At 39.4% G+C, this 26,915-nt stretch overlaps 1 protein-coding gene across 1 annotated transcript in view; it reads left to right on the top strand.

The window, feature by feature from the left end:
* The window catches only part of SCML2 (Scm polycomb group protein like 2), a 59,798-nt gene extending 41,058 nt beyond the window's left edge, over window positions 1–18,740 (top strand). The window contains exons 8-14 of the mRNA XM_058825377.1: window positions 22–157; window positions 1,996–2,199; window positions 6,687–6,869; window positions 7,878–7,991; window positions 13,827–14,093; window positions 14,808–14,971; window positions 16,439–18,740. Coding sequence (XP_058681360.1) covers window positions 22–157; window positions 1,996–2,199; window positions 6,687–6,869; window positions 7,878–7,991; window positions 13,827–14,093; window positions 14,808–14,971; window positions 16,439–16,564 — 1,194 coding nt within the window. The 3' untranslated portion in view covers window positions 16,565–18,740. The remainder of the gene's footprint in view (window positions 1–21; window positions 158–1,995; window positions 2,200–6,686; window positions 6,870–7,877; window positions 7,992–13,826; window positions 14,094–14,807; window positions 14,972–16,438) is intronic.
* The last annotated feature ends 8,175 nt before the right edge of the window (window positions 18,741–26,915 follow it).

Here is a 26,915-nt window from a genome sequence, read left to right as displayed (position 1 = left end):
CTTTTTTTTTTCTCTTAACAGAAAAAAACCTTGCCTGAACAACTGACTCCTACATCTCTTTCTCCTCAGTCATCTCCTGAGGGGAAAAATGGCACTGCACAGATGCTTAAAGATGGAATCAATTTGTCTGGTGCAACTGCAGCAGTTATATCCACAGGTAAAAAACAAAGAAGTGTGTGAAATGGTTTCCATGTCAAGCAGTTTCATTTTTATGAAGAATGTGCTGCAAACTAACTTATTACTGTAAATCATTGTCCAGCTGCCTTATTTTTGAAAGATATTTGTAGGAGCCAGAGTTACTTTTCAGAACTGGTATTTTGATGCCCACATTATAGCAGTAAGTGCTGGGACACAGGGACTTTGATAAATCTGCTAGACCTGGCAGTTTGTTCCTGTGTGAAGAGGGAAACTGTACAGTTCTTTCATGTCTGTCCTACTCCTTAATGTATGAAATGGGAATAGATGTAGCTAAAAGCCCATATGATATTCTGATCCCATGCAAGCTGTACTGTAATGTTACAAAATGGAGATTTTATCTCTATATAACCTTACATGAAAGGAACCAACTCTGCTAAAACCCAGTAATGGCAATCAGAAGAAATACATTCCTCTTTCCTCATGTTTAATTTTTTTTGCCTCTAAATATAATGAAATGTGTCTTGAAAAGGATTGGCAGAAAATAAATAAGCCAGTAGATGAACTAACCCATTGAGGAACTGGTAACCCTATAGTGAAACAATTCATATATTGTCAGCCAAAATCTCAGAATTTTATAAAAACTCCATAAATTGCCATCATTTTGCTTGTGGTGCTTTTTTACATTCAAAATCTCTTTTTACAATAGAAGTTATAAGGCTCTTCTCATGCCCAGTTTCAGTCATGGATGAGGGGAAAACAAGTACCTTTTTCCTAGGAAAATAAACCTTTTGCAAGGCAGTTGTTGCTGAGCCCAGACAGAAAATGCCATACTATTACTCTTGGTTTGTAGCTTTGATTATTTGTACAAATAGATTTCCTTCCATTTGTAGATATCAGAGAGTAAACAGATATGCACGAAGACATTACATCATTAAAACTCTTGTAGAAATACTTTATTTATGCTTAGAGTTTTTATCTAAAATCAAACTAAAGTTCAGAAAATATGTCAGTTCTTTGTGTAATAGAATGTTTAGATTGCTCAATCACCAAGAGGCACATATTTTCATTAAGCTGTAATAATGTCTTGGGTGCATTCATGGTCATGTGGCAGCCAGGGTGAACAAGAAAAAAAAAATCATCATTTACATGTTTCCCATGTTCTTCTGCCTGGGCAATTGTTTTGGAGGACAGTTTCACATTGCCTCTTTAAAAAGTAGTTACAAAAGTACTATATGATTGTTTGTGCTACACTTTAAACGACCTTAGTGTTTGTAAAGAAGTGTTTATTTAGCAGACAAGCCACGTGTCAGTGTGGAAATCCTGTGAGTAGTTCAGGGCTTCTGAAGCTACAGGCCTTCAGTAGCCACTCTGTGTGATGTGTATGTTAGTGCCAATGGGTGCTTCAGAATGAGCATCAGTGACAGGTATATAACACAGGGTTCTCTTTGGTGCAGCTTCTCAAATAGGAAACAAATTAGGCAGTAACTTGGTATGGCCTGCTTTGTAGAATTGTGACTTGGTAGTATGGAGTACCTGCCAGTAATTTGTATTTTACTGGAACTAGTGTATGAGCAGAGATTAGTCAAAACACAGGCACACATCATACCAGCTTTGTTACATTAGTGAGGTAGGAGAGGGCTTCAGAAAGCAGGAGAAAAGGTGAGTTTAGAATTCAGTCAGGAGAACCTTGGTAGAAGAGCACTTTCTGCATGCTCTGAAAATATGTGTGCATGCTCAGCTTCTTGAGTTGACCAGTATAACTTTTCTGCAGGATTAAAACTAAAATGACAATTTGCAGTTCTAACTTGAAAACGTGCCTTGGTTCCTTGGCAGTAAATATGGCTTGTACCTTTTCAGTGTGTGTGTATGTGAACAAACATGGAAATTCTGGGCCTCACCTGGATAAGAAGAAGGTTCAGCAGCTTCCAGACCATTTTGGACCAGGTCCTGTAAATGTGGTACTTCAGCAGGCTGTACAGGCTTGTGTGGATTGTGCCTATCAAGCCAAAACAGTCTTTGGATTTCTGAAATCTGGCCATCATGGAGGAGAAATGATAACTGGTATGTGAAGATGCTCTGTTTCTTTGTTTCTTTACTTATTGAACTTGAGGTGGGGCAGAAGAACTGAAGTAGTTGCAATGAATTTATATCACTTTTGTAGCTGTGTAAACACAGGTGTGAACATTGATGATGTATGATTTATCTTACTCTGAGTTCAGAGTGATTTGAACAATTCTTTAAATTTAAATTAAAATATAGCAATAGCAGTGTTTAAATTACAAATGCACAATACATTGTTTCTTACACTAAGTAGAGCTTGTGTACCTCATTTAGCAGCTGTGGCCAAACATTTGTCAAGCAAACTCACTACAAGTGAGATAAGCAGCTTTATTAGTTCAAGTCATTCGCATAATCTTATCCATGCACAACGTTGGTGATCTTAAAGCATTAACCAAGTGGGTGACAAGTCTCAAACTAATCTGTTTAGCTTCCAGGCAAGTGATTCCACATGTTAAAGTTGCTGCTGCTTCCCTTGCCCCATTCCCCAGAACTGCAGCAGTATCTCAGGTCACTCTTCATCCACCTATGTCACCTGTTATGGAATAGGTTTATTTCTATTACATATTGATGGCAGGTTTGTAGATAAATTATCTCTATGTCTCAATCTGAATTGCTGCTGCTTGACATTTTTTCCTTCTAGACTAGGAAATATTCTGTGTATAACTGTTAGCACATCAATTCATAAATCCATCAGTGATGGTAAAAGACGTGGCATTACTTTAATCTCTTTACATTAAACCAGATGTGAAAGATGATTAGTGGAATAGAGGATCAGTTAAGTACTCATAAAGATGTTGCTGTCTAACTGGATTTAAAGAGCAGCACCCCAACCTGTGTATGGCAGAGCTACAGTGAGCCTTGTTCAGGATCCCCCTGAGTTTGTGCACAAAATGGATGCTGCTTCTCTGCTGTGTAGTAGAGGTTTAGTGTTGTCTTATATGTGTGGTTTTGAAACTGGTAATGCTTTATTTTTTCAATATATATGAATATTTGTTATATTATTAATACCTTGTACCTGTTTCAGACAAGTCAGTTTTCTGGAGCAAAATGCCCTTAGATGTTCATTGCCAGTATTCTCTTGGTGATTGTTTATCAGCAAGGGCTAAATCCCAGGCCAGTGGCATCTCTGGGCTGTGACTGAGTAATTGAAAATAGTAATTTCAAACAGGAGAGAGAAATTTCAGATTCCTTATGTAGCTGTGGCTTGTTTGCATTCAAAAATTCTGTACAGAAAGGATTTACTGTTGTGCACCTTGCTTCACCCCAAGGCCTGTATCCTGGGTTTGAGGAACCTGGTGATGTGGACTGTTCTGGAGTCCTGCTCTGGCTGATAGTAAAGCCACAAGCCCCCAGTGGGTTTCTAATGTTCTTGAGCTCTTGCTTCTCCTTGGCTTGTCAGACAGGTAGCTGAGAAGTGGCTGAGCAAACACTCTTTGTCATTTTATCAAAAATTTGTGTGTGATAAGTTTTGTGAAGCATAAAATATGACTTGGATTAATGTAGCACATTACATCTAGCTGTGCACATGAATAGTAAGGAAGAAGAGGGAAGCAGCAGTAGAATAAACTAAGGAAATACAGTTGTAGCCTTTTTGTTTTAAAGTGGGTTTGGAGAGTGGCTTGTTCAGAATTTGATTGGGGTTTTTTTTAAACTGTCAAGAAAAAAAATGTTGTGGCAGAGAATAAGCAAAGGAATCTAAGTCTTTTGTGAATTGATGCTTTTATAGAAAGTGTTATACCTTCCATAGGAGGAAACGGTGTGCTGATCAGGCCATGGTTGAAATAATCTTGCTAGAATACATGGAATAATTAGTGGGTTCTTTTGTTTCAGCTACCAAGGAAAATAATTGTTTTGAATAACAATAAATTTAGGATTTTTCCATCTTTTCTTTCTCAAACAAAAGCACAAACTATTTTATTTTTGCTTAATGCATAAGTTTTCAATTCAGGCAAATCAAACAGAAAGGAAATTAAAGGCTTGATTAGCAAGCCCACTAATGGTGTTGGTGTCAGCCCCTTTTTTCTCTTCGTAGCACAGAGACCATGGTGTTTGGTGGGATGAAAAAGATTGAGGCTCAGATAAATTTTCTTAAGCAGCAAATTAAAATCAGACTCTAGGATGAATGTCATCACTATCAGAAAAACACATTTCTCTGATTATTTCATTCTCAGTCTTTTTCCCAGCTTGAACCTGGTATATAAAACATACTTAAAGAATGGAAGGTGAAGAAATTAGTATGACTCTTCATCCTGAGGGCTGGGGTTGCACATGCAGGCTCCAGTCCCTGTTTATAAGTTGCTAAAATTGAGGTTATTGCACCTCAGAGATGTTCCTTTTTATTTTTGTCCCCTAGCATTTATCTGAGAAGTAAGATGCTTAGGTTTTTTCCAAGCAGAGTAGACATTTGAGCCTGTGGATCTGGATCCCACACCCTTGGTTGGAGTTTGTATGGGTGCTCTCAGGTGTTGAGAGTCTGGGGGGAGCTGTGTTTGCACTGAATCTTTATTTGTGGATTTTTCTCATTAAATATTTTGCTGGGGCAGTCACAACACCTCAGCTGTTTCTTACTTTATCCTCTTGACAACTCCTGAGTAACATTGTTCTTTTCAATGTTTTTTTTTTCAAAATGAGAAATTTTGGGGTATAGAATAAGTCATTTCCCCAAAGGCTGTATAGGCAGATCCATGAGGCTATTATAGAACATTTTAAATTTCTGCTGTAGCTGACTACTACCTTGCAGTTAATTTGTCAGGAGGTCAAGCTATGGTAGGACTCAGCCCATTTGCTCTCCAGACCTGGTTAAATTCCAAACAAAAATTTGCCTTTGGAGACTCCTTCCCCAAACATGTAGATGTAGAGGACCTTGTGTCTGAGCTACATCTGGGACTGTTGATCATTAGCATTTCATTTGGACATTGGAGCCTGGAAAAAACCTAATTGGCCATGGAAACACTTCAGTCTTGTAGTGCTGACTCCTAAACTTCAAGCACTTGCACTGGTCAGTCTGTCATGAAAGCAGGTGGGAGAGGCAGCACATTGTTATTGGTGCTGGCTGGTTAACTCACATTAACTAATCAGAAGCTTCCTTACATCAACAGTGTAAGTAATTGACACTTCAGATTTCCTAAAGAAGCCTAAAATATGCTATACTTAGGCATTTTCCTTGATTTTGTGTATATTATCTGTCTCTTTTGTAACACAATATGGAAATATTCCTGAATTCATATCTGCGAGTTAAGGAGTAAAGGCTTTCTTGTCTTTTCAGGCTTTTTTTTTGGTGTTTTTTTTTAGGTTTTTTTGGTGTTTTTTTTGTTGGTTTTTTTTTTTTTTTTTTTTTTGGTGTTTTTTTTTTTTTTTAAGCATCTGCCACCAACAAAATGTGATCCTTTAAAGCTCTGCTTATCATTTGGAAACTTATGTTAACAACAGAAAGCTGCATGACAGGCTGAAAACCAAAAGGACAAATTGATGCATAAAGCTGGTGTTTATTGCCACTTCTTTTCAGCCCTAAGCTTAAGTTGCAAGTTTGTTCCTGCTTTGTTCTGAAGTCTTTCTAATCACAAGTAACTAAAGTTTCAGCTGATGTAATGGCAATTATTTATCCATGTATCTGGAGTATTGATTCTTTTCCAAACCTTACTAATTTTCACAAAAAAGAAAAATATCCTCAGCTGCCACACTGTTTGAGGGCAAGGAAAGAGATCAACAAGGAATAGACATAGGCACATGTCCAGGCTCTTTGTAATCACTCAGTTTAAAAGACAACAGATCCATTTGTGGCTGCTGTGGTATCTCTGCCACCTAACTCCTGTTGAAATAAATGGGTGCTTGACCACTGTAGTGTTGACAGCAGGATAGATTTCTCTAGGGATAAAATTGCAAATGGCAAAACAATTTCTGAGTCAGAATTTCAATGGTAATGGATGCCAACACCTTACCACAAGTATTCTCCATTGAGTTAGAAACTGAGGAAAAAAAATAATAAAATTGTTTGTTTCATTTCTTTAGGGGACTTTTGGGGTTTTGTGTTTGTTTTTTTTTTTTAATAACTGTTTGGGCTTTTTGTTGATATTTTTTTTTTAGTATTGTGGGGGTCTTTGTTTTAGTAAGTATTGTAAAGGGTCTTCCTTGTGCTATCTCCTGTAAATAGGTGGTGGAGAGCTTGCTGCTTTATAAGTGATGGGAATTCCACATAAAGTTTCAGTGGTGAGGGAGTAGTTGTAAGTTTTGTTATACTGGTGTGAATCCAAAATTATTTTATTAAAATAAGTTCCCATAGAGCAAATTTAAACTGACATGGATCCCATGGAAGGTGAGCTCAGTCCTTTGGATAGAAATTTTTTAAACTATCAGAATGTTTGTTTACTCCTCTCATGCCTTGCATGATTTAAATCAAGTCTGGATGTCTTTTCCTTTAAGTTAATGATGGTGTTTTACTATACTTCATGATGCTTGGGGGGTGTTTGACATAATCTTCTTATTCACAGCTTCCTTTGATGGGGAAAAGCATGCCATCAATCTTCCTTCTGTAAACAGTGCATCGTTTGTCCTGCGCTTCTTGGAGAAGCTGTGCCACAGTCTGCAGTGTGATAATCTCTTCAGTAGCCAGCCCTTCAGCCCTTACATGGGATGTGCCCACAGTCCTATGGAGTATGATAGGAATAAGCCAGGTACTGTTAATCACTTGTTATTTTCAAGTGCTGATATTTCTGAGAAATGTGAGGACTTTAGGAAATGCAACTTTTTAGTCTTTCTGTGACATAATTGCTTAAAATTTATACACTTCAGTTCTTAGTGAATTGGTTCCAGTGTGGAAGTGCTTTCACAGTAATGGATAGGTCATACCACATGTGCAGAAATAATTTTGTTCAGCAAACTTCTCCTTGTAGGCAAGCCAGAAAACATATGTACTTTACCAGTGTGATACTACTAAAAAGACAAGCTCAAAACTTCACATTTCATTTGTTAAATTTATGTTCAGCTCATAAACTGAATTTACCAAAAGATGCTTGCTGTCTGGGAGAAGGCACTTCCCCTGAAAGGGAGTTTAACACAAGTACAAAGTCTTTTCTTTCTCTTTTTACCTTACTTAGGAGTGGCTAAAAGATTTTTACATTCTACTGCTATGTACAGTCCAGTGATCTAGTAGAAAAACTTGTGAAATTGACTGCTTGTGAAATTTTGTGTGAATCCAATACCTTTGCTGCACCAGGAATGCAGAGTAAATGGGAGATGCAATTACTTGCCCAAGGTCTCCCAACAGGTTGTTTGAAGGACCAGGTATTACAAGTCCCAGGTGAAGCCAGGAATCACAGATGAGATAGCTTTGTTGTCAAGACAATTTCACAAGATTTATATTGGGAATGAAGCATCCTCAGAGCTCTTTGATAGCTGAGTTTGTGTTCTGGGTGCTGCTGTAGAAATTTTTTCCTCTTTCCAATGCAGAAATTATGTTTATAATTCTATCTATGGTATGAAAGTTCTTAGTTTTAACTGTTCAGGAAGGTAGACAGGGTCAAGGTTATTCAGCTTTGAAATTTTGTATTGAAGTGACTGAGTCTATGTGACACAAGAAATGGAGCTCTAACCTGGTGATGTCTGTCAGCTTCTGTCTCTGGACTTAGCCCATGAGCAGCTTTATGCTTAGAGTAACAAGTAGTGACTTTTCTTCTTCACAGCCAAAGAAGAAATACCTGAGAACAGGAGTGCTAAACGCTACCCTCAGGACTCTCCACCATACACTGCTCCTCTTTCCCCTAAGCTTCCCAGAAATGATGCTCATCCATCTGAAGGTAATTACATTATGTCAGAATTATATACGAGGATTATTTATGGTTTCAGTATTTCCAGTCAAAAAGGACCGAGTACAACATATGTATCTGGTTTGTCTCTAGCCTTTGACAGGTCTGGGTGGAAGTGTGTTAATTATTGATCACTGGCACTTTGCACTTAAAGAAGATCTACTGCAAGTTCCAGCAGTGCTTCTCCTAAACCCACAGCCTTTTCTGTGAAGGGGCTCAGGCAAACAGGTGACAGATGAAGCCTCCTGCTCCATGTAGGGCTACTGAACAGAAAACCAATTGCCTTGAAATGGGTTAGGAGATAAATTGGAAGCAGCTCTTAACTCCAGGCTGGGTTCATTAAGTGAGTAAGGGTGCAGCTAGATGATACAATTCAGCTGAGTTTATGGCTAGCTAGCTGCCAGTGGAAGTTGTGCTGCTCCTGCTTTCCTTGCCTCCTTGTCCCTGCACTGAGTCCTAGCCCACCCCCTGCTCTTTTTCCCTGGTTGGGTAGTGAGCTGAAGCAGTGACCAAAAGCACAGAAAACATTCTGGTGAAATCTTGTTTTACTTCTCTGAAGTGACTCTCTGTGGACTTGGATGAGCACAGGAAGGATTGAGTGGAAGGCAGCCATGGCCAGGGGGGCAGTGTGGCCCCCCTGTGACAGCTCACTCTTAGGCTGGTGTAGTTCACAGATGAAATAACACTTCTTCCTGTGCTGCAGCTCAGCTGCAGTAACTGAGCACATGTCTAGTCCTAGTCTGCCTCAGATGTGAAGTAAAGCATCTAGGTTTAAATGCAGGTGAGAGAGACACAGTGAAATGGTTATTTGCTATTTAACTGGCTAAGACATGGTAAATTGATGACACTGACTTATCCCATCTGATACATACTTTCTCTTGCAGTAAGATACTTGCACATAATTTCCAAGGGGTTTTTTTTTGAAGTATAATGGAGATTAGTAATTTTTTCCTCCTTTTTTTCCTTTTGTTTGTTTGTGACCTTGAAATGATTTTGTATCTATTGGCATGAGCAGAGGCAGGATATCTCTTTTGTGCATATTAAAATGCCATAAGACTGCAGTTAAAGCAGAAAAGGATGTAAAATTAAAATGTTCCAAATGATAACTTATTTAAAATTATATGTCTTATTATTTTGTATATATATAACATATTCGCATTTTGATATTTCCTGTAGCTGTTATTATACACAGTTCTGCATTGATTATTGACTTCTGTGTCTTCACAAAAGAAGTTTTGGTTTAATTCCAGAGATACATTATGTATCTAAGTTATATTTTTGGTATTAACATAAGTGTGGAGCACTTAATAATGCTCAAATGAAGTTGTTTCATTTGGAGCAAAACAAATGTTTAAGTAGATCTGTAGTATCTTGTAAGAAATCTTACTCAAGTAAACATGAGTACACATTCTGCTTTTTATTCCTTGTTTGCTAGCAGATCTTCTACAGATGGAGTCAGGGTACCCTTTAAAATATTTTTAAGATCACTAGTTCATTTTAAAATGCAGTTACTCGAATAAAAAGTAATTAAAGCAAGTGTTTTTCCATAGTTTCAGAGGTTTGAATTTGTACTCTGTGTATTTTAACAGGCAAAGTGTTCTCTAGCACTGTGTGTTTCCCATTAGGACAATGTCCTCTGCTGAAAATCTGGAGGCAATTTTGTAGCGGTCAGTCATGGGTTGGTTAACAAGAAAGATCTGCCCCCAAAAAGTTTGGTTCCATTGAGACACAGTTGTCTTAAAATAGTTGTTTTGAAATATCATTTGAAGGCAAAATGGAGTAATTGTGGGAAAGTCTTTCAAACAGCTCGTTTTCCTTCTGATCTGCTCAGGGATGTGCTTTGCAGGTTTTGCTGCCTTTCTTGCTCACTAACAGTTTCTTTTTAAAGAAACTATCTTTACGAAAGATAAAGAAGGAGGGAGTGGGGAATAACTCAGACTCCCTTCCCCTGAAAACAGAGTGTTCCTACTACTGTGTCCAATTACATCATTTTGTTATGTGTGAGACAGAACAACTGGCTTCTAATTCCCAGAAGAGCCTCAAGAAAACAAAACATCCAGTTCCTGCTAAGGCTTCAGTGCCTAAACAGTCTGCTGTCTTCCCACATTTGAAACTGAAGGCCTCTTACTGGCCTTTGATTAATCTGCCCAGAGGTCAGGCATGCTGCAGTGGAACCTCCCATCTCCTTCCATACCCCTGCTATTCACAGCTGCTCAAAATGCCGAGGTAGGCGAACTGAGTCACTCCATGGATTGCAATGCTCCATTTCCTAGATGCCAGTTTGGCTGCACTTTGTTTGTAGAGAAGCTGGATGGATTGGAAAGTGGATTGGATACTACAGCTTCTGAACAGAAAGCTTTACCTAAAAAATGAGGGAAATATGCCACCTTTTCCACCTTGTATATATGAGTTTAGAATTCACAGTAAGGTAAATTCAAATGCTGACATCTTGGAGGAAAAAAGCAGAATTGATCTTTCCCAAACCTGGTATTTCCTTCAGGATATATGACATCAGAGAGAAATCTGGGATATAACTGGAATGAATACAATTAAGTTCTTTTGCAATACAGTCATTTTAAAATATTTTTTCTACAGAAGTCTTGACAAAGATAATCTAAACCAATTATTAAAAAACCCAAAAAAACAACCTATATTTGGATTCCTGCTGGTTTACCATAAAAACTTTAAAAATGGTTTTTTTTATTACGTTACATGGAATTGCCTGGTACATGCTTTAATACTCCAGTTGAAACTCTCTGCTGGGGAATGTTGCTTCCATTGTTCCATCTTACCTTTCAAGATTTCTGAAATCTGAATGCACAGATTCAGTCAGTTAAACCTTATGCTCCTTCATACAGCTTTCTGTAACAATTTAAGGTATCACCTCTGCCTTTTGGCTGTGAACTGAGATGTGGTTTCATTCTCTACAGCTCTAATTTTCCCTTGGTTGGCAACTTTTTAATTTTATAGTGTTCATCATTGACTTCATCTCCTAAAGTCTCTCTGAAATTCTATGGAATGATACCTTTTGTTTTTAATCTTGGTAAGTTACTGTAAGTACTTCTGAGAAATATAAAGGCTTTTGTTTTCTTGTTTGTTTTCTTTAAATACCTCAGTAGCTTCTTCTTTGCTTTTGTGACTCGGGTCTGACAAACTAGAAAGTTTTGCAGCAGTTATTTTGAAAGTTACTTGTATGAAAGAGAAGGACTTGTATCCATTAAAGCTTCTTTATTCCATAACTGTCAAATTTAGTAAAAGATGTTACATCAACTTGCAGATAAGGAGTCCAGAAAGGCTGGACATAAAGATGCAGGAGCAGGCTGTCTTCACATGCTGAAGGACAAGCTTGACAGAAGAAGACTGTCCTGGCTGAACAGAAAAGTTTGGCTGGAACTCAGGGAAAAAAAGGACTTTGGAAGAAGCAGCATGAAAATCAAAAGTACTACAAAGATGATATTAGGTTATTTGGGGCAAAAATTAGAAAGGTTAAAGCCCAAATAGAACTTAATCTGGCTACTGCCATAAAAGACAAGAAAATTTTTGTCTCATTTTTCTCAGCAGTCGGGGAGGGCTAAGGAGAATCTCAAGCCTTTATTGGATGTGGGGGGTGGGGAAAAAAGTGATGAAATTTTAGGAAGGCTGTTTGAAGTACTTTATGCCTCGTTTTCCTCTGGCTTCAGTACTAAGGTCTGTTGTTCTCCATGCATCCTGAGCTGGAAGGTAGGGATGGGAAGCAGACTGAAGCCCCCACAATCCAAGGGAAAATGGTCACCACTTGTGCACAATGTGCACAAGTTTCTAGGACCATATAGAATCTGCCCAGGAGTACTGAGGGAGCTTGTGGAAGTGCTCGCCTCCATTCACTCACATTACTGTGCTCTACAGTTGTGTGAAAGGAGGTTATTGGGAGGCGGGAATTCAAATTTTCTCCCGGCTAACACTTCTCCCAAGCGATAGGACAAGAGGAAATGGCCTCAAGTGGCACATGAAGAAGTTCAAATTGGGTGTTAGGAAAAGTTTCTTCACTAAAGTCTTGTCAAGCATTGGAACAGGCTGCCCAGGGTTGAGTCACATCCTGGGTAAAAGACAAGTGGCTTAGTGGTGAACACAGTGGTACTGGGTTAACAATGGTCATCGTGGCTTTTTCCAGCCAAAAGGATTCTATGGTTCCATTCTGTGATTCTGTGGTCTTGCCTTACTGAATTCACTAAGGAGGGAGCTGGCCCTCTGAGAGCCTTTAACTCCCTTCCAGAGTTATGGTGTATGAAAGTCAAAATATGCATAATAGTTCTTCACTGTACTACACTTGAAACAGGATTCAGAAAGAGAACCTGAGAGAAGAACCTCAAGCAAGAAGTTCAGAAGAGAACCTCAAGCAAGTTGAAAGCACGCTTGAGAAGGTCACTGGGTTCTTTAGGAAAATACTCTTCCTTTGGTTTTAATATTTGCCCAATAAATTCTTGAAAGTTTTCATATAAGAAGAGTAGTAAAAAGGCTTATTTCAGGAGCTTCTTTTGCAGAACATACCAGTTCTTATTCCAAAGAATATGCTGCCTCACTAGCATATGTTTTATCACTTCAGTAGAGTTATTTTCAAGATGGTTGTGTGGGGCTTACACTTCTGTGAACCTGTTAGCTATATTTTTCCAGCTCTTAACTCTCCTGCCAAAGCAGCATTTGTTTCATACAGATTTGTACAGCGTGCTTCCAAGTTCTTTCTTGTGCTAGATACTGGTCTGATGCAAACAGAGGGGAATATCTATGATTGATAGAGAATGGAGTGGTGTTCCTGTTGATTTGGGGGTTTTTTCCTCACACAGCATGCTTCTCTCAAACAGACCTGAATTGGGCTGAATGGGAGTGGAATTTTCAGTAATCAAGCAAACCTGGCTCTTGTCTCATGGCCCAGGGAAAGGGACATGCTGAACTCCAAGTGGCTGAGAATCAGTATTGACAGACTTCAAAAAGTTCACAAGTCTTCTGAGTGGATGTTGTTTTTCTTTTATTCACTGAAAAGACATAAGAACTAGAATATTGTTATACTCCCCCCCCGAGACTTCACTATTTTTATTTTACTTGCTCTGTGGGTTCTGGGTTCAGTAATTTACCTGAATCTTTAGCTTTCCAGAGTCTGCAGTTAGAGACCTTGAAACCCTGCCCTGTGCAAAGAACTGTGTGTAGATAAAGCAGGATGGTCGAAACGTGTTACATTAGTGTGCCATACCAGGCACTCACAGCCTTCTGTGGTTTTGTCTGTTACCTCTGCCCTTTTTAATAATGGCACCTCTGTCTGAACCTGTGGGGTGCATAGATATTAATTGTCCATTTGTTTTCTTTATGAAGTTGGTAACTCCCTCTGCTGTTTAGAACTTACTAAACAATTGTTAGTTAACATGAGGGAGTTTTTTGCATTAATAATGTCTTGCAAAATAAATGCTACATAATATTAATGGTTGGCTTGACTAAAATTATTTGATGTATCAATATTTACAGCAGACAATTTTATTTTAAAAAAAAATTTGTCTGTCATCTGAAAGCTCTTAGCTTTCAGTAAACAGTAAGTACAACTGAAATGATTAATGGAAGAATGTCTCAAACCTGACATATTAAATCTTTTGCTACAAAAATAATGTTTGAAAATACAATAAGAGCCCAATGATTAGTTGAGGAAAAGGGGCAAACATTCAGTCTCAGTGATTGTCTCACAAGAGATTTGTTAACAGGATTACAATTGGTCAGTAGCTTCAAAAGAACATAGCTAGGCCTTAAGTAACAAAGGTGTAATGTCCATCACTTTGAACATGTTGGTGCTTGCTTTTTGTGTAGCAGAAACATTGCCTATAGAGGAAAACAGCACTTCCAAAGAGCACCGATTTTCTGAGGATTCTATGGATTCTGCACTTAATTCTCCAGCCTGTCGGAATTCCACGGAGTACCGGCCTTCAGGAAATGCTGCATTTTACAGAAACTCCCATCAGCCAGCAACTGCTACCTCAAATTCAGCCCCGGTCCTGCGCAGGCTGTCCCTGAGCTCGGCGGGGAGCAGTGGTTACTATGAAGTCAGCAGGAATCGGATACACAGGCGGATTGAAGGTATGCTGTTACACAAAACCTTCCAGAGTATGTCACTGCTTCAATTAACAGGCAAAGTTATGAATAAAGAAGGTGTTTGCCATTGGAGAGCTTGCATGTGGAGTGAAATGTGCTGTTGCCAAGCTTGTCAGGCTTGCTAACGTAACTGCAAATACAGAACTTAAGCCTTTAGTATTAATAGTGTAGTGCTGCAAGCCAGGCAAGGTCTTTGCTGCTGCAGCTTCTTCTTGCTGCTGTGATGGACCCTGCAGCAAGCCAGAGCAGACAGGGATAGCTACATGCAACTCACTTCCTAAGCATCTTATCAAATATTGCCATGTTGCTGAAATACAGGGATAGAGTTTCCTACTGTCTCTCCCTCTGTCTGCACAGCTTCACTTGCCTTTGCCTCATTCCCAGTTAATAGTATCTTGGGACCCAGGAGCCAAGTACAAGTAAAACTAAGCCCTCTAGGTATGTCACAGTGCTCATTTGTGCTGCTGTAAATATTTGCAGTTATAGGAGTCATTTAAAGACAAAAGGAACAGTTCAATATTATTAGAAGGGAAATAAAGCATCTTTTCATTTTAATATATTGCAAACAGCGGTTAATAAATGCCATAAGGTAATATTATAATTAAATAAATAATTAAAGTGTCTTATGTGAAATGAAATGTGTTATCCCTGTACAAACTAGTGATACTTCTCCCTTTCACAATATTTTTGTATTAAAAGCTGCAAGTTCCACAACTGGACCGGATTTAAATTCACTAAAAAGGGAACCTTCAAGAATATTGAATAAGGATCCTTCCACTTGGTCAATAGAGGAAGTAGTGCGTTTTGTGAAAGAAGCTGATCCACGGGCACTGGCTCCGCATGCAGAACTCTTCAGGAGACATGTATGATGCTTGTCCATTCTATTCTAGTATATTGTATCATGTTAATCTCTTAAAACACAACTTTCATGTCTATCAGTCTGTTTGCAGGTGGAGTAGACTCTCCTGATATATTAGAGAGAGGTGGAAAATTACTTTTCTACCTGAAACGAAACCCCTCCTGCAGTATATTTTTTCTGTCTTTCAGTCTTGCTAGACTAACATAAATAGCCACCTCTTTCCAGTGTATGTGGAATAATGCCAACCTGGAAGTGCCCAAGTTCTAATGGCCAACGTACATGGTGCTTCTAGAGACGATGGCATTCTCATGTACAGTGCAGGGCATTCAGTCCCCCTGTTTTGGAGACTTAATCTTCTAGAGCAGAGGTGATGTTACCCATTGTTAGCCAGGCACTTAATCGTTGATGCTAACATTCAGAGAACTGAAATACTTAATTAATCTGTTTGAGAAAACAATATGGAGGGTTTCATAGGTCTGACTAGATGTTATCTTTAGAGACAGAAACTGTTATCAGTTTGTGGTAGGTTTGATCTCCCCTATTTCTTCTTGCTGTGCCTTTCTGTGGTAGGCTGCTCAGTAAAGAGCTGCTTTCTTATTTTATTGCATATATGGCCCTCCAAAAAGAGATTGGCTTTGTCTTTAGTAGTATTTAATGTATGATCTGCTCCAGCTCCTCCTAACAGTTTAATCTCTGAGTAAGCTGGATTGAAATGAAAAATCAAAATAACTTCTGATGTAGATTCCTGTCTTATATTTTATTCTTAGTTGTATAGCAATGGTAAATGTCACTTGTTTTATCAGGTTTATGTTTAAAAAAGCAAGACAGAGTATTTCTCTTTATGGTGCTTTATGGAACTAATTGCCTGTCTGTGGTATGTAATGATACTAAGAGCTTAGGACTGTCATATTTCAGCAACTTCTCAGTCAGACAGTTGAAGTCTGACTAGGTTGTCCTTGGTCTTGATCCTGACAATCTCTTTGGTTCAACATGGAAATAGATCTGTCTAATTTCCCATATTTAGATGGTCTCTGGCCCTTTCCTCCATGTGACCATTTGCACACGCATGCCAGAATCCTCCCACAGCTGTTTTCAAGGTTCAGTGCAAGGCCTCGGGGCTTGGATCATTTAATCTCTAACTGCACAGACCTTCCTTTGCAGCTTCTTTTTATTTTTTCCCTTGACCCATTCACTTCTTTTCCTGGTTGGAAACCCTAAATCTGAGGGCTGTTTAGTCAGTTTCTTTTATTTACTATTATTTTCTTTCTTTAACATCTCAAATACTTAATCACACATTAAAAAATACTAAAACTAATTGAATTTCAGTGGTCATCTGTAAATTCAAACTTGCTCTTTTATATACAGTAGATGTATTTGTACTACAGTATAAACAACTATAATGTACTTTCCTGTTTTACTGTGCAGCTTGTTGAAGTAGTTGTCTGTTGTGTTTATTCTCTTCCTTCTGCAGGAAATTGATGGGAAAGCACTACTCTTACTGAGGAGTGATATGATAATGAAATACATGGGACTGAAGCTGGGGCCTGCCCTGAAGTTGTGCTACCACATTGAACGACTTAAACAAGGGAAGTTCTAGCCAGGGGGTACCACAAACGTGAGTTGGGGTCACACCAAGCTCTCAGGTTCACAGCCATCGCCTTCATTTGAAACGCTTTTGCTGATACAAACCTTTATTTTTTAAAAGTGGCCTCAAATTGTAAAAGAGACATTCAGGATAAAGTGGGGGGAGGGATTTGTATTACATTCTAGTATTTTTGCAAACTCTTTCACAGAAAGTTGGCAGGGAAGGACAGTTGATCATGCTGGGTGTGGGCAGTTCTGGTAACAATGCTCTCCGAATCCTGAAAAGTGTGTTCTGAGTTACAGGCTTCAGCCAATGTGTTCATATCCAGAACCAAAACAGCTGAATCCCAAAGGGAAACAATAAATTAAACCAGCATCAGGTGTTAATATTTTTTACAGGGGTGGCTGTAAACTTTTATATTGCAAGAAAATCTTAAAATAGAAGATTTCATCTCTGTAGTGAATATTCTGGTCTTTCAGAAGAGAGGAAGGGTAATGGAAGAGAGGGCTTAATTCAAGTATAAGCTTTTATAAAGTGTGATTATCAGTCCTTTGGGAAGTAATGAGGACAAATGTATCATATATTGTCAGTTTAGGCAGGCAGTAAATATTTCTGTTTCATGGAAGGTCATATTGGCTGTATAAACAGCCATTTCTGAGACAGACTGATTTCACTGGAACAATGCATCCACATATTAAACATTCCATCTTTTTGCTAAGTTTGGCATGGATGTGTTCATGCTTTTTATATGTACATGTGTATGTGTCAGGGAAATAAGTACTATATAAAAATATACATACACACTGTACATATTTTTTCAGTTTTTTAATGTGTACTTTGCACTGTGCCAGAGAGAACTGTACAATTTCTTGGGTTTTTTTTACCAGTAAATTTAGTTGTGTATTACTTTCATTAGCACCTGTTTAATTTGTTCTTGGAGTCAGAAGGTGACAAACAATCAAAAGGTGTTTTTATTCATACAGGCAAGATCCCTGTACTATGCAATACTCCTGGTTATTCATTCCTTAACTCTGAGCCATATATTCTGATATATATTTGGAAAGACACATTTGGTTCCAATGTTTTGGGTTTATATTTCCTGTGAGGAAGTGCTACTATGTAACTGATAAACCTTTTTTTGGGTAAAATTGGTGCTGTTTGTATAAGCTGCAAGAATGAGTGGTGATAATAAAACAGTTTGTTGTCACTGCCAGTTGTAAAATACATCAGGGACAAGAAAATATACTTTCTGTTTAGGAAATTGAATGTACTGTATGTAATAGTCAAGTGATAAAACTGTTTGTTAGGGAAGGTGTAGTCCTAAAATGGTAGGATTTATTATATTTCTTAATGCCTTTTTATATGAAAGCATATAGTATAAATGTATTTTTTACAAATTCCTTTTTTGAAAATGACTTTCTTTACCCGTAGACTGATACTCATCAGATTTCAGCAAGGTACTGCTAGAAAACAGTGAATTTTGTGACTCACAATTCCAAGTATTTTGTTATTTTAAGTGACTGCAATACAATTTCGATTCAGAAAGTCATTTGGCCCTGAGAATTGTTTTTGTTATTACATCATTAGACATTTGACACTAAAGTTTATCTGTATCGATTTGTTTTGCATATCTTTTGTGGTGCATGTATGCTTAGATGATACAATACAGGCATGCTCTTTATACTAAAAAAAAGTCAGAGCATTGATTGAAGAAACAGAGTATTTTCTCTTGGTGTTAGAAAGATTCTGGCTTCACTTTCATATGGTTACACCAAGAATTATACATTAATGAAAACATCATTCCCCGTGTGTTCAGTATATTGTTTATACATATATATAATTATATACTACTTCTTCTATGCCTTATTATGCTGAATTTGGGTTCTTCAGCATAAAAAGATCCCATTCAATTTAAGTGGACGTAATTGACTGAAAACAATATTCATTTTTTACATTGCCCTTGGCATAAGAAAAACAAAGATGTTTGAATTTTCTGTTTGATCTTTTGTACATGGCACTATTGTGGGTATAAATACTTGTTCAAGGCTTTCTGTGTACCTATGTGCACAAAGATAACTGTGATGTTGCTGTACCAGAATTTCTCCGTGTGCTGTTGCGTGAGTTTCGAGCATTCAGAGTCTTACAACAGAATATATTTTTTATTCTTTATTTTCAGTGGGATGTTCTTATCTAGCAAGAAAAATAAAATAGTTTGTTCCTTGTTATAACTGTCTGTTCTGTTTGATGGTGTGTGGATGGGTGAGTGCTCTCTGCATAGGCAAGGGGGGCTGTCTGATCTGGCATTTGGCTGTTCTTGACAGTTCATGGAAACATCTGATATGAGGAGGTTTTAATGAAAAGGGTAAGATCATTCCAACCTTGTTCATCTGAAGCAATTAATGTTTGAATTTGGGTTGTTCTGTGTTTTCACAGTAAGAACTTATCTAGTTATTCAACTATTTTGTTTTGTATATCTCATTATCCAACTTAAAGCTTATAGAATTCTCATATAAACCACTGAGGGAAAGAGGCTGATAAAAAATGTTTGTGCTGTGTTCAGATAAAGATATGAAGTATTTTAAGTCAAAGCAGTTAATGGCAGTAAGTTTGAACTTTGTAGACTTTAAGCTTTCTTATTTCTGTGATACAGAAGTCTCTTGTTCCAGTGACTGTTATCAGCAATCAGCCGGTGCCTGAGAAGGAACTTGGATTGGGTTAATGGTAACCTCACAACTGTCACTGGCAGTTGATGAAAATTGCAAGTTGGCAGTACCAGTAGTCCAGAGGCATTTTGCATCTGATCTCTCTCAGAGCATACTTAGTATCTTTTTGGTGTTTATTTGATATACAAGATAATGTGATTTAGTCTCTTTGTTTCACCAATTGCTTTTCTATCAACATGAATTCATCTGTTTATCTGCTTCTGTAACTTTTGGTCATCTTGGAAGACAGTGCCATAACTCAGTGCATCGTGGGACTATTGGAAATTAAAATACTGCTGCCTGGGAGGACTAGCAGCTCTAAAAATTATTTTTGCAGAACACCTATGGAACAATGGAATTGAAGAAGGCTGGAGGGTAGGGTGTGGCAGTATAAATATTGTAGGACTTTTTCACACATATGTAGGAATGACAGTGAAAGACAGCAATATCGTGTTACCAGTGTTGGCTTGAAGGATGGAGCATCTTCCCCTTTTTTGTTGTTTTGGATAAAGACACACCATTTTTTATTTCAGGTGGTAGACACAGGCACAAAGATGTTCATCTCATTACTCATTATATTGGTAGAAGCTCTTCCTCTGCAGTCAGGGATATGATTTGCAAAAAGTGGTGTTTACCATCTCTGTAGCTCTGACAGTTTTATGTGAGTCTGTGGATGTGATTATGTAAGCCCTGAACATGATACAAAATTTTGAAATTTGAGTATCTCCAGTATTTTTGTCGAGGAAAAATGAGCCCTGAGTGGGGATGACTAAAATCTTGAACTTTTAACCTGATCAGATAAAAGTTTCTTTGTGCTTGTCTGTCCTTTAATTTAAGCTGAAATTCAGAGAATTGAAATATGGGTACACTGAGGCAAAGCTGGTATTCAGTAATTCAGCCATGTTCTATGTCATGAGGTCCCCCTCCTCATTCAGCAGTGAGTCCAAGTTTTCCACAGTCTTCTTTTGTTAGTTATAGCATGTTGTCTATTTTAATGCAGGATCATGGAGAGAAACACATTTTAAAAGGGAATGATAACAGTATTTTTTTTCTTTGATTGGCCAGCTAGTTACATAATAGAGTAAAATGAATGAAGAGGTGTGAACCCCTTCTAAGTAATGAGTGTCCTCATCTTTTTGTTGCTCTTTCTGCCAAGTTGAGACTGTGTAGAGTTACACTATCTTGGCTTAAAGAGGAAAAAAGAAAAAAAGAGAGACTTCCTTAAGATCAATTTCAAAGGTCATCTATTCCTCCTCTCTATCGTTATTGCATGTAAAACCGTGGGAGTGAGTAAAAAGTGCTCATTTGGAACTGCCTAAGAGTGATGCAGGGAGGCAGAAGCTGATTTCATGTCCATTTTAGTGCTGAAATGATTGCTGCTTTTTTTTTCAAGCCTTGATTATAATCTTTCACTCTGTAAAGCTTCCTAACTAGCCCATAATCCTGGGATTGTGTTCCCCAACTGTCAGTGTTCCTGTTGTTTCAAAGGTCATGCAGAGCCATTTTGAGACTTGTTAAAATCTGAAGAGTCTGTTGTAAACTCACTGTTGTGAGTCTGCAACTGTATACATAACATTTTATATATATTTTTAGTGTGAAAGCTGCAGAGATAGGGTTGGGGGGTTATTTAATGGTGAAGTATTTTGCTGCTTTGTTCTCTGATGGTTTGTTCAAAATAAATCCTCATTATTGTGGCTGTGGTAGATGACAGGAGTCCTGTGAGTACTTAAAATATGCCATTACAGTGATCCAGCGGGCTTTTAAATTCCTCACTTACATAATCATCCATCCCTGTTGCAGCAGATAATTTTGATAAGCTGTAATTTGTCCCATTTTAATCAGAATTAGCTTCTATCAGCTCCAGAATCTCCCAGTCCTGCTGTACATGCTGAGGAGTCCTGCACAAGCTGTTTCTCCTCATAGCTTTATGGACCACTGCTAGTTTTATTTCAGCTTTCATTAACTGCAGGGGAATTGTTTAGTGCTGGTAGCGAAGGCTGCACCTCTCTACTTCTTTTCTTTTTAAAATACACAAAGGCATTTTCATCCACAGAGATTCAGTTTCCAGCTTCCGAAATCCAAGGCCTTTGAGGACAAACAGCACAAGCAAACAGATGCCAGCACAAGGGGAAGGGGAGATTGCATCCCATGTTGTCTGAACAGACAAGCGTGAACAGATGTACAGCTTGAAGCTGGCAGAAACCCTCTCTGCCAGTGGTTCCTTTCTAGTTGTGACAGCTGGAAGAAAATGAATATGCCACAAAAGTACCATGACAATTGCCATTACCCTGTGTTGGCTGTCCCAGTTCTGAGGTCCAGATCTGGACAGACAGACTTATCTACCCTTCCAGGCGGATGCTGAGGCAATTGGAAAGGCAGTGGGAAAAAACCGTAATGAATGGTGGTACACCTTAGAAAGTCTGGTGTTCAAATGCAAGAGGTCATGATTTTGCTGATTTTTTCCCTTTCTTATATTTAATTCTTTTTAGTAGTTATGGAGGCACTCTGTTTCCCCAAGCAATTGGGCTAATGCTGTCTAGATTTCCAAGAGTGAGGTTTTCAAACAGGTCTGAACTCTTCCACAACTTCCATATCTCCAAACTAGTGCTGCAGAACATGTGTCCTCTTACTGAAGACCCTTTTGAGGGAAGGATCTTCCCATGTGCTTTTTAACCCTGCATGTTATGAAAAGTAAGGGAAGGAGTCTGCAGCTTTTGCTTGCTTTATCTCTGATGTACCAGGGATTGCTACTGGTATCAGCCCTTGCCTGGGGATGTGCATGGTACTTACTCTGTTATGAACAGATGCCTCCCACCTGCACAGTGTTACTTAAGGAGTGATCTACAAAGTGCTTTTCTTTTTTAAGTCCCTGTGCTTATATGAGCAAAATTGTGGGGAGGGAGAAATTAATAAATAAATGCTCAGATTTAGTCTAACCTTGGTTTATGCTTGTACTTTAGGGGTGAGGTGGAACATAACTGCCAATAATTGTTATATTGGAACATAATTATTTATTAGGTTCAGTGGGTAATGGGACAGTGGGCGGGTTTGTTGGTTGGTTGGTTGGTTTTAGTTTGGTGTGGATTTTTTTTTTTGTGGTGGGGTTTTTATTGTTTTTCTTGTGGGTTTTTAGTTAGTTTGTTTTTTTTTACCTGACTGCTATCAGCTGTTCATTTGTTTTCAAGAGGGCAGCTCAGCAAAAGGGAGCATATTACTTTCATACATCTTTGCATTCACTGTAATATATTAATTGTAATTGCCTGGGTGGTGTTTGGCTACAGGAAATGAACAGGTTGGGGAAAGTTGAAATGTTTTGAAAGAAAACAGAAATGCAAGGCTGGGATGAGTGATAGGGTTTGCTTGCAATAAACATAGGAAGGAATTACATGAAGAATGAAGTAATGGAAAATTAGGAAGGAGAAAACCAGGTGGATATATCAAGATAAACTGTTTCAGATTCACAGGTGACTTGTGTCTTTGACTGTTCATGTTATGGTGGGATTTTTAAGGGGAAAGTTAGGAATAAACATTTTGAACCATGTCAGGGATGTGAAGTCTTATCTTGACATGCTTTTATCTGAAAACAAGGGATGAATCCTTGTCATTCCCAACCCAGTTTTTGGGACATGCACTTTCTGTCCTTAAATTGTTTCTTAGATGCTGCTAACAATTCACTATTGGTATGACTTCTTTTAAAGCCAGAACAGTTGAGGGGCCAAAACCTGGGAACATAGGCTTGGGTTTGACTTAATGTAACTTCATTTCTTGACATCACAGTTGTCCAGACTCTTTCTGAATGTAGTCCATGGGAGTTGAGGGTATGAGTGATCTGACCAAATACCAACATCTGCTTTAAGAGACTTCTTGACTCTACTGGTTTTATTAGCTGGTTTCTATCATGGGAGACTCAATACCCATTTCAGCTTTAGCACATGACCTAATTCCCCACCTAAAGTTCTCTTCATTGCTAGTAAGCTGGAACAACCCTCTTACTCAAGTCCTTCATTGGAAGACATTGGCATCGAGAAGCAAATGTTCAGGTGCACATTACAGTAACCAAGCAATGTTGGCCAGGTGCCATGTTCTACCACACAAGAGGTCTGGCTTTAAAATCCAGTCATTCAGAATATCTAGCCAAAATTCTATCCACAGAGAATATTTGTGCTTTCTTAGATCTTTGTTGTTGCACAGAATGCTGTGGCAAAAAGCAGACAGCAAGCACTTAAATATTCTGTGGGTCTTTAAACCCCACTCTGATCCCCATGTACACAAATACAGGTGGTTCTAGGTGAGTGTGGCATATGCATCATAGGGTTGTGAGATTGAGTGTGGTGGCTTTGTGCCATCATGGCTGAGCTGTGGAGGGTCTCTGAAGGGCAGGTACATGCTCTCTTACACTGGATTGTGCTCTGTGGACCAACTTTCAAAATACTTATTTTGAAACATTTGTTTAAAAAAAAAATCAACAATCTACTTGTTAGCTTTATAACTTTGAATGCAGGTAAGGTTGGGTTTGGGGTTTTTTTCCTCCATAAGCAAGAAATTACTTGTGTATCAGAAACTCAAAAATCAATAGCTTTCCCATGCTTATTGGTGGCACTTCTAGGGGTTTTCTTTGGGTACAAAAGGTCCACAAAGAAGCACCTCCTTGTTTTGTGTCCAGTGGCCTGTCCTTGGTCTGTGAGATGCCAGTCTGGGACAAATAATTGCCTTTGTTCCTAAGCAAAGAAAGATGGGAACTCCGTTGATGAGGATGTGGTGGGAAGGATGACATTGAAGCAATGCAAAAAATGTGACAGTTTTGAAACAGCTGTGGCCTAAGGAACATTAGTAATCCCAGGAGCAAGGGGGGGACACAGGGTGATGCAGGGATGCAATGTCTGTTACCAGCGTTTCACTGGAAACACACTTCCAAACAGTGAAGAAATTATGTTCCACTTGGAACAAAGTAGAAATAGTCCTTCCTTCCAGATACTTGATTAGATTGTACCCCGCTGTTTGCTCTTTTAATTTTCATATCTTAGCTTGGAACAATCCTAATAATTTCAGTACTGAGATGTTATGGTATTATTCTAAGAGAGCTTGGGGTATATGGGCACAAAGCAGTACTAAATATTTTAGTGATTAGTAATATTTTTACTCAAACATGAAAAAATGTTTCAGATGGTTCAACAACAAAACAGATTTTCCTAACAGGATTGCAATACCGTGATTTTAACAACTGTGGAAAATAGGCTTTCCACACTAAAATTAGGGGATTTGCTTGTGTGTGTCAGACTGCCCCAGAGTACTGTGAATTGAAAACTTCAGCATTAGGGATATGTGGTATAGTCTAAGAGAAATACAGCTTTAAATAGGAGGAGGAGGAAGCACTGGGGAAAAAAAAGTGAAAGGTGAGTGAAAAAAGCAAATTGCACAAATTAACATTATTAATGTCACTGTGTCAGGCTGTCTGCCTTTGGGAAGGCAGGAACAGACCCCAGAGGAAAACAAGGTCCTTGACTGAGCCCTTCAACATGTTTTTATAAACTTGAGCACAAAAGCAAACTAAAACATCTGGCACCAGGATATTATGCAATGTTGTTTTATGCTGTTTTCATTGTCTTATATTCTTCATGAGAACTGTTAACAAGTCACTTACTGTTGTCGGATCGCAGTCCCAAATTGCCTCTGTGCAAGTGAAGGGGCACAGACTTCTCTGATTCATTCCCTTCCATGCTCAGTTTCCCCTGAAACCTTTCATGTGCATGTGAAGCTGATTCTTGAGCCCCTATGGGTCAAACCTCTGCAGAGATGTGCAAGGTCGTGAAATCATCCCAGTGCTCTGGGAGGCCTGAGCAGAAAATGGGGAGAAGTGGTTTAAAAAGTGAGCAGTGATCGTGAGACATCGTGGCATATCACTTTTATAGCAGAAAGGAATGTGGGTGGTAGGAAAATTTAGGTCACACACGTTCCCTCAGGCATGGGAAAGGCAAAACCAGCTACCTTTGCTCTTCTGCTTCCCTTCACATTTCTGCTGGGATGGTTTTGCTGCCCCTTGTCCCCTGCTGTCAGGGCAGGAGGAGCAGGAGCTTGCACTGCCTTGTGTGTTCAGCATGTGTGGTTTGATACATGGTCTCCCCCAGCCGTCACTTTTTGGCTGCCTTCAGCCCAAGACAACATTGCCCTCTCTGGGCTCAGTGCCTGCCTTTCTCCCTGCTCTCACCCAGTGGCCTGAGCTTTGTCTTTGAAGCTGACACCCTCTTCTCTCTCTCTGTCAGCAGCTCACAGCCAAAGGCCATCGTTTTGCTTCTTCCTTTCATTCTCTGTCTGGCAGCTTGCTAACTTCAATAAAGGTGCAGTACTAACAGGCTTGCGTCTTCTCTCAGCTTCCATTGCCTGCTTTCCTCTCCCTCTTTCCACCTTTTCCTTCTGTGCCTTACCTGACTGTTTGGTGTCCTCACCAGCCTAGAAACTGCCCAGTCCAGGTAAGCTCCCTGTCTGAGAAGCTGCTCATTCTTCTTTTGGATTAATTTATTTTGCTAACAGCTAACTCCATGTGTGGAAGCCTTAGGTGTGCACCCCTGGTCCTGGAGCTGTGTTTCAAGCAGCACTGGGGAAAGGCTGTCCCTGTGTAGGGAAAGCTGCTTCATCTGAGCACTCCTGCCCCCAAGGCTGCCCTGTCCCATGGCCTTCATCTGAGATGTGCAGCCCTTCTGCCAGCCTTGGATTCAGTTTCTGGATTCCTGCAAAGCCCCTGCCTGACAGGGGGAAAAGAGCAGAGGGAAAGGTAACACGACCCTGCAACTTTCTACCCTCTCACTCACTCCCTAATAACACCCCACACCCCAAGTCACATAGAGACTGGAGCCAACAAGGGGTGCCCCTGAGGGCACGGCTCCTCTCTCCCTCTTTTACCTCTTGCATACACTCATCACTGTAAAATGTCTTCCTCTTACCATTACAGCTTAATGACTTTCCCTTCAACTTCACTAGAGGTATTAATGTCTCCATTAACAGCCACCAGAAATGGAAGCTCCATATATCATGAGTGCAGCTCTATGTCTTTCTCCTCATACAGAAGTTTCAGCAGCAGTTAAAATGTAGCCCTGTAGAAAATTAATGGCCCAATATACAAAATCTGTAATTGCTGCTAGAGGCGAGGAGGAGGAGGTGAAAGTGCTCAATCTTGGTGTAATTAAGTACTTTGTTCTATGGCCACTTCTCCCCCGTGCTGATGGGATGTAGGACTTGAGCTTCCCACCCGAGGGTGGTGGGAGGCAAGTGGTCCCTACTGAGCATCATTTGCCCAACAGAGTTCAGCAGCAGGAGAGGTGCCAGTGTGGGGCTCCTCTTCCCATGGCACAGCCTTGAAGCCTGGGGTTGCATGAAATGGCAGCAGGGTAAGGGGTGCCAGCTCTCCTAAGCCTTCCTGGGAAGATGCCATTGAGAATATTCCCCCTGCAGTTTGAGCAATGGAAAAGCCAGGCAGTGGAGTGGGTGAGCCCCTTCTGCTCTGTTTATCCATTTCTAGAGGAGTGGCTCCAGCCTGTGTCACAGGCTCTGGGGATCTTGGTGGCAACCAGCAATGCCAGGGAGCAGTGCCAGGGAGCCTGCCCATCCTGGCCCTGTAAAGTCAGGGAGCCTGCTCTGGGGTGGCAGAGAGGGATGTTGGGATAATT

Source organism: Ammospiza caudacuta, chromosome 2, assembly GCF_027887145.1.
Source record: "Ammospiza caudacuta isolate bAmmCau1 chromosome 2, bAmmCau1.pri, whole genome shotgun sequence".
Taxonomy (NCBI): domain Eukaryota; kingdom Metazoa; phylum Chordata; class Aves; order Passeriformes; family Passerellidae; genus Ammospiza; species Ammospiza caudacuta.
The sequence above is the reverse complement of the archived record's forward strand: the minus strand, read 5'-3'. Positions and strand labels throughout refer to the sequence as shown.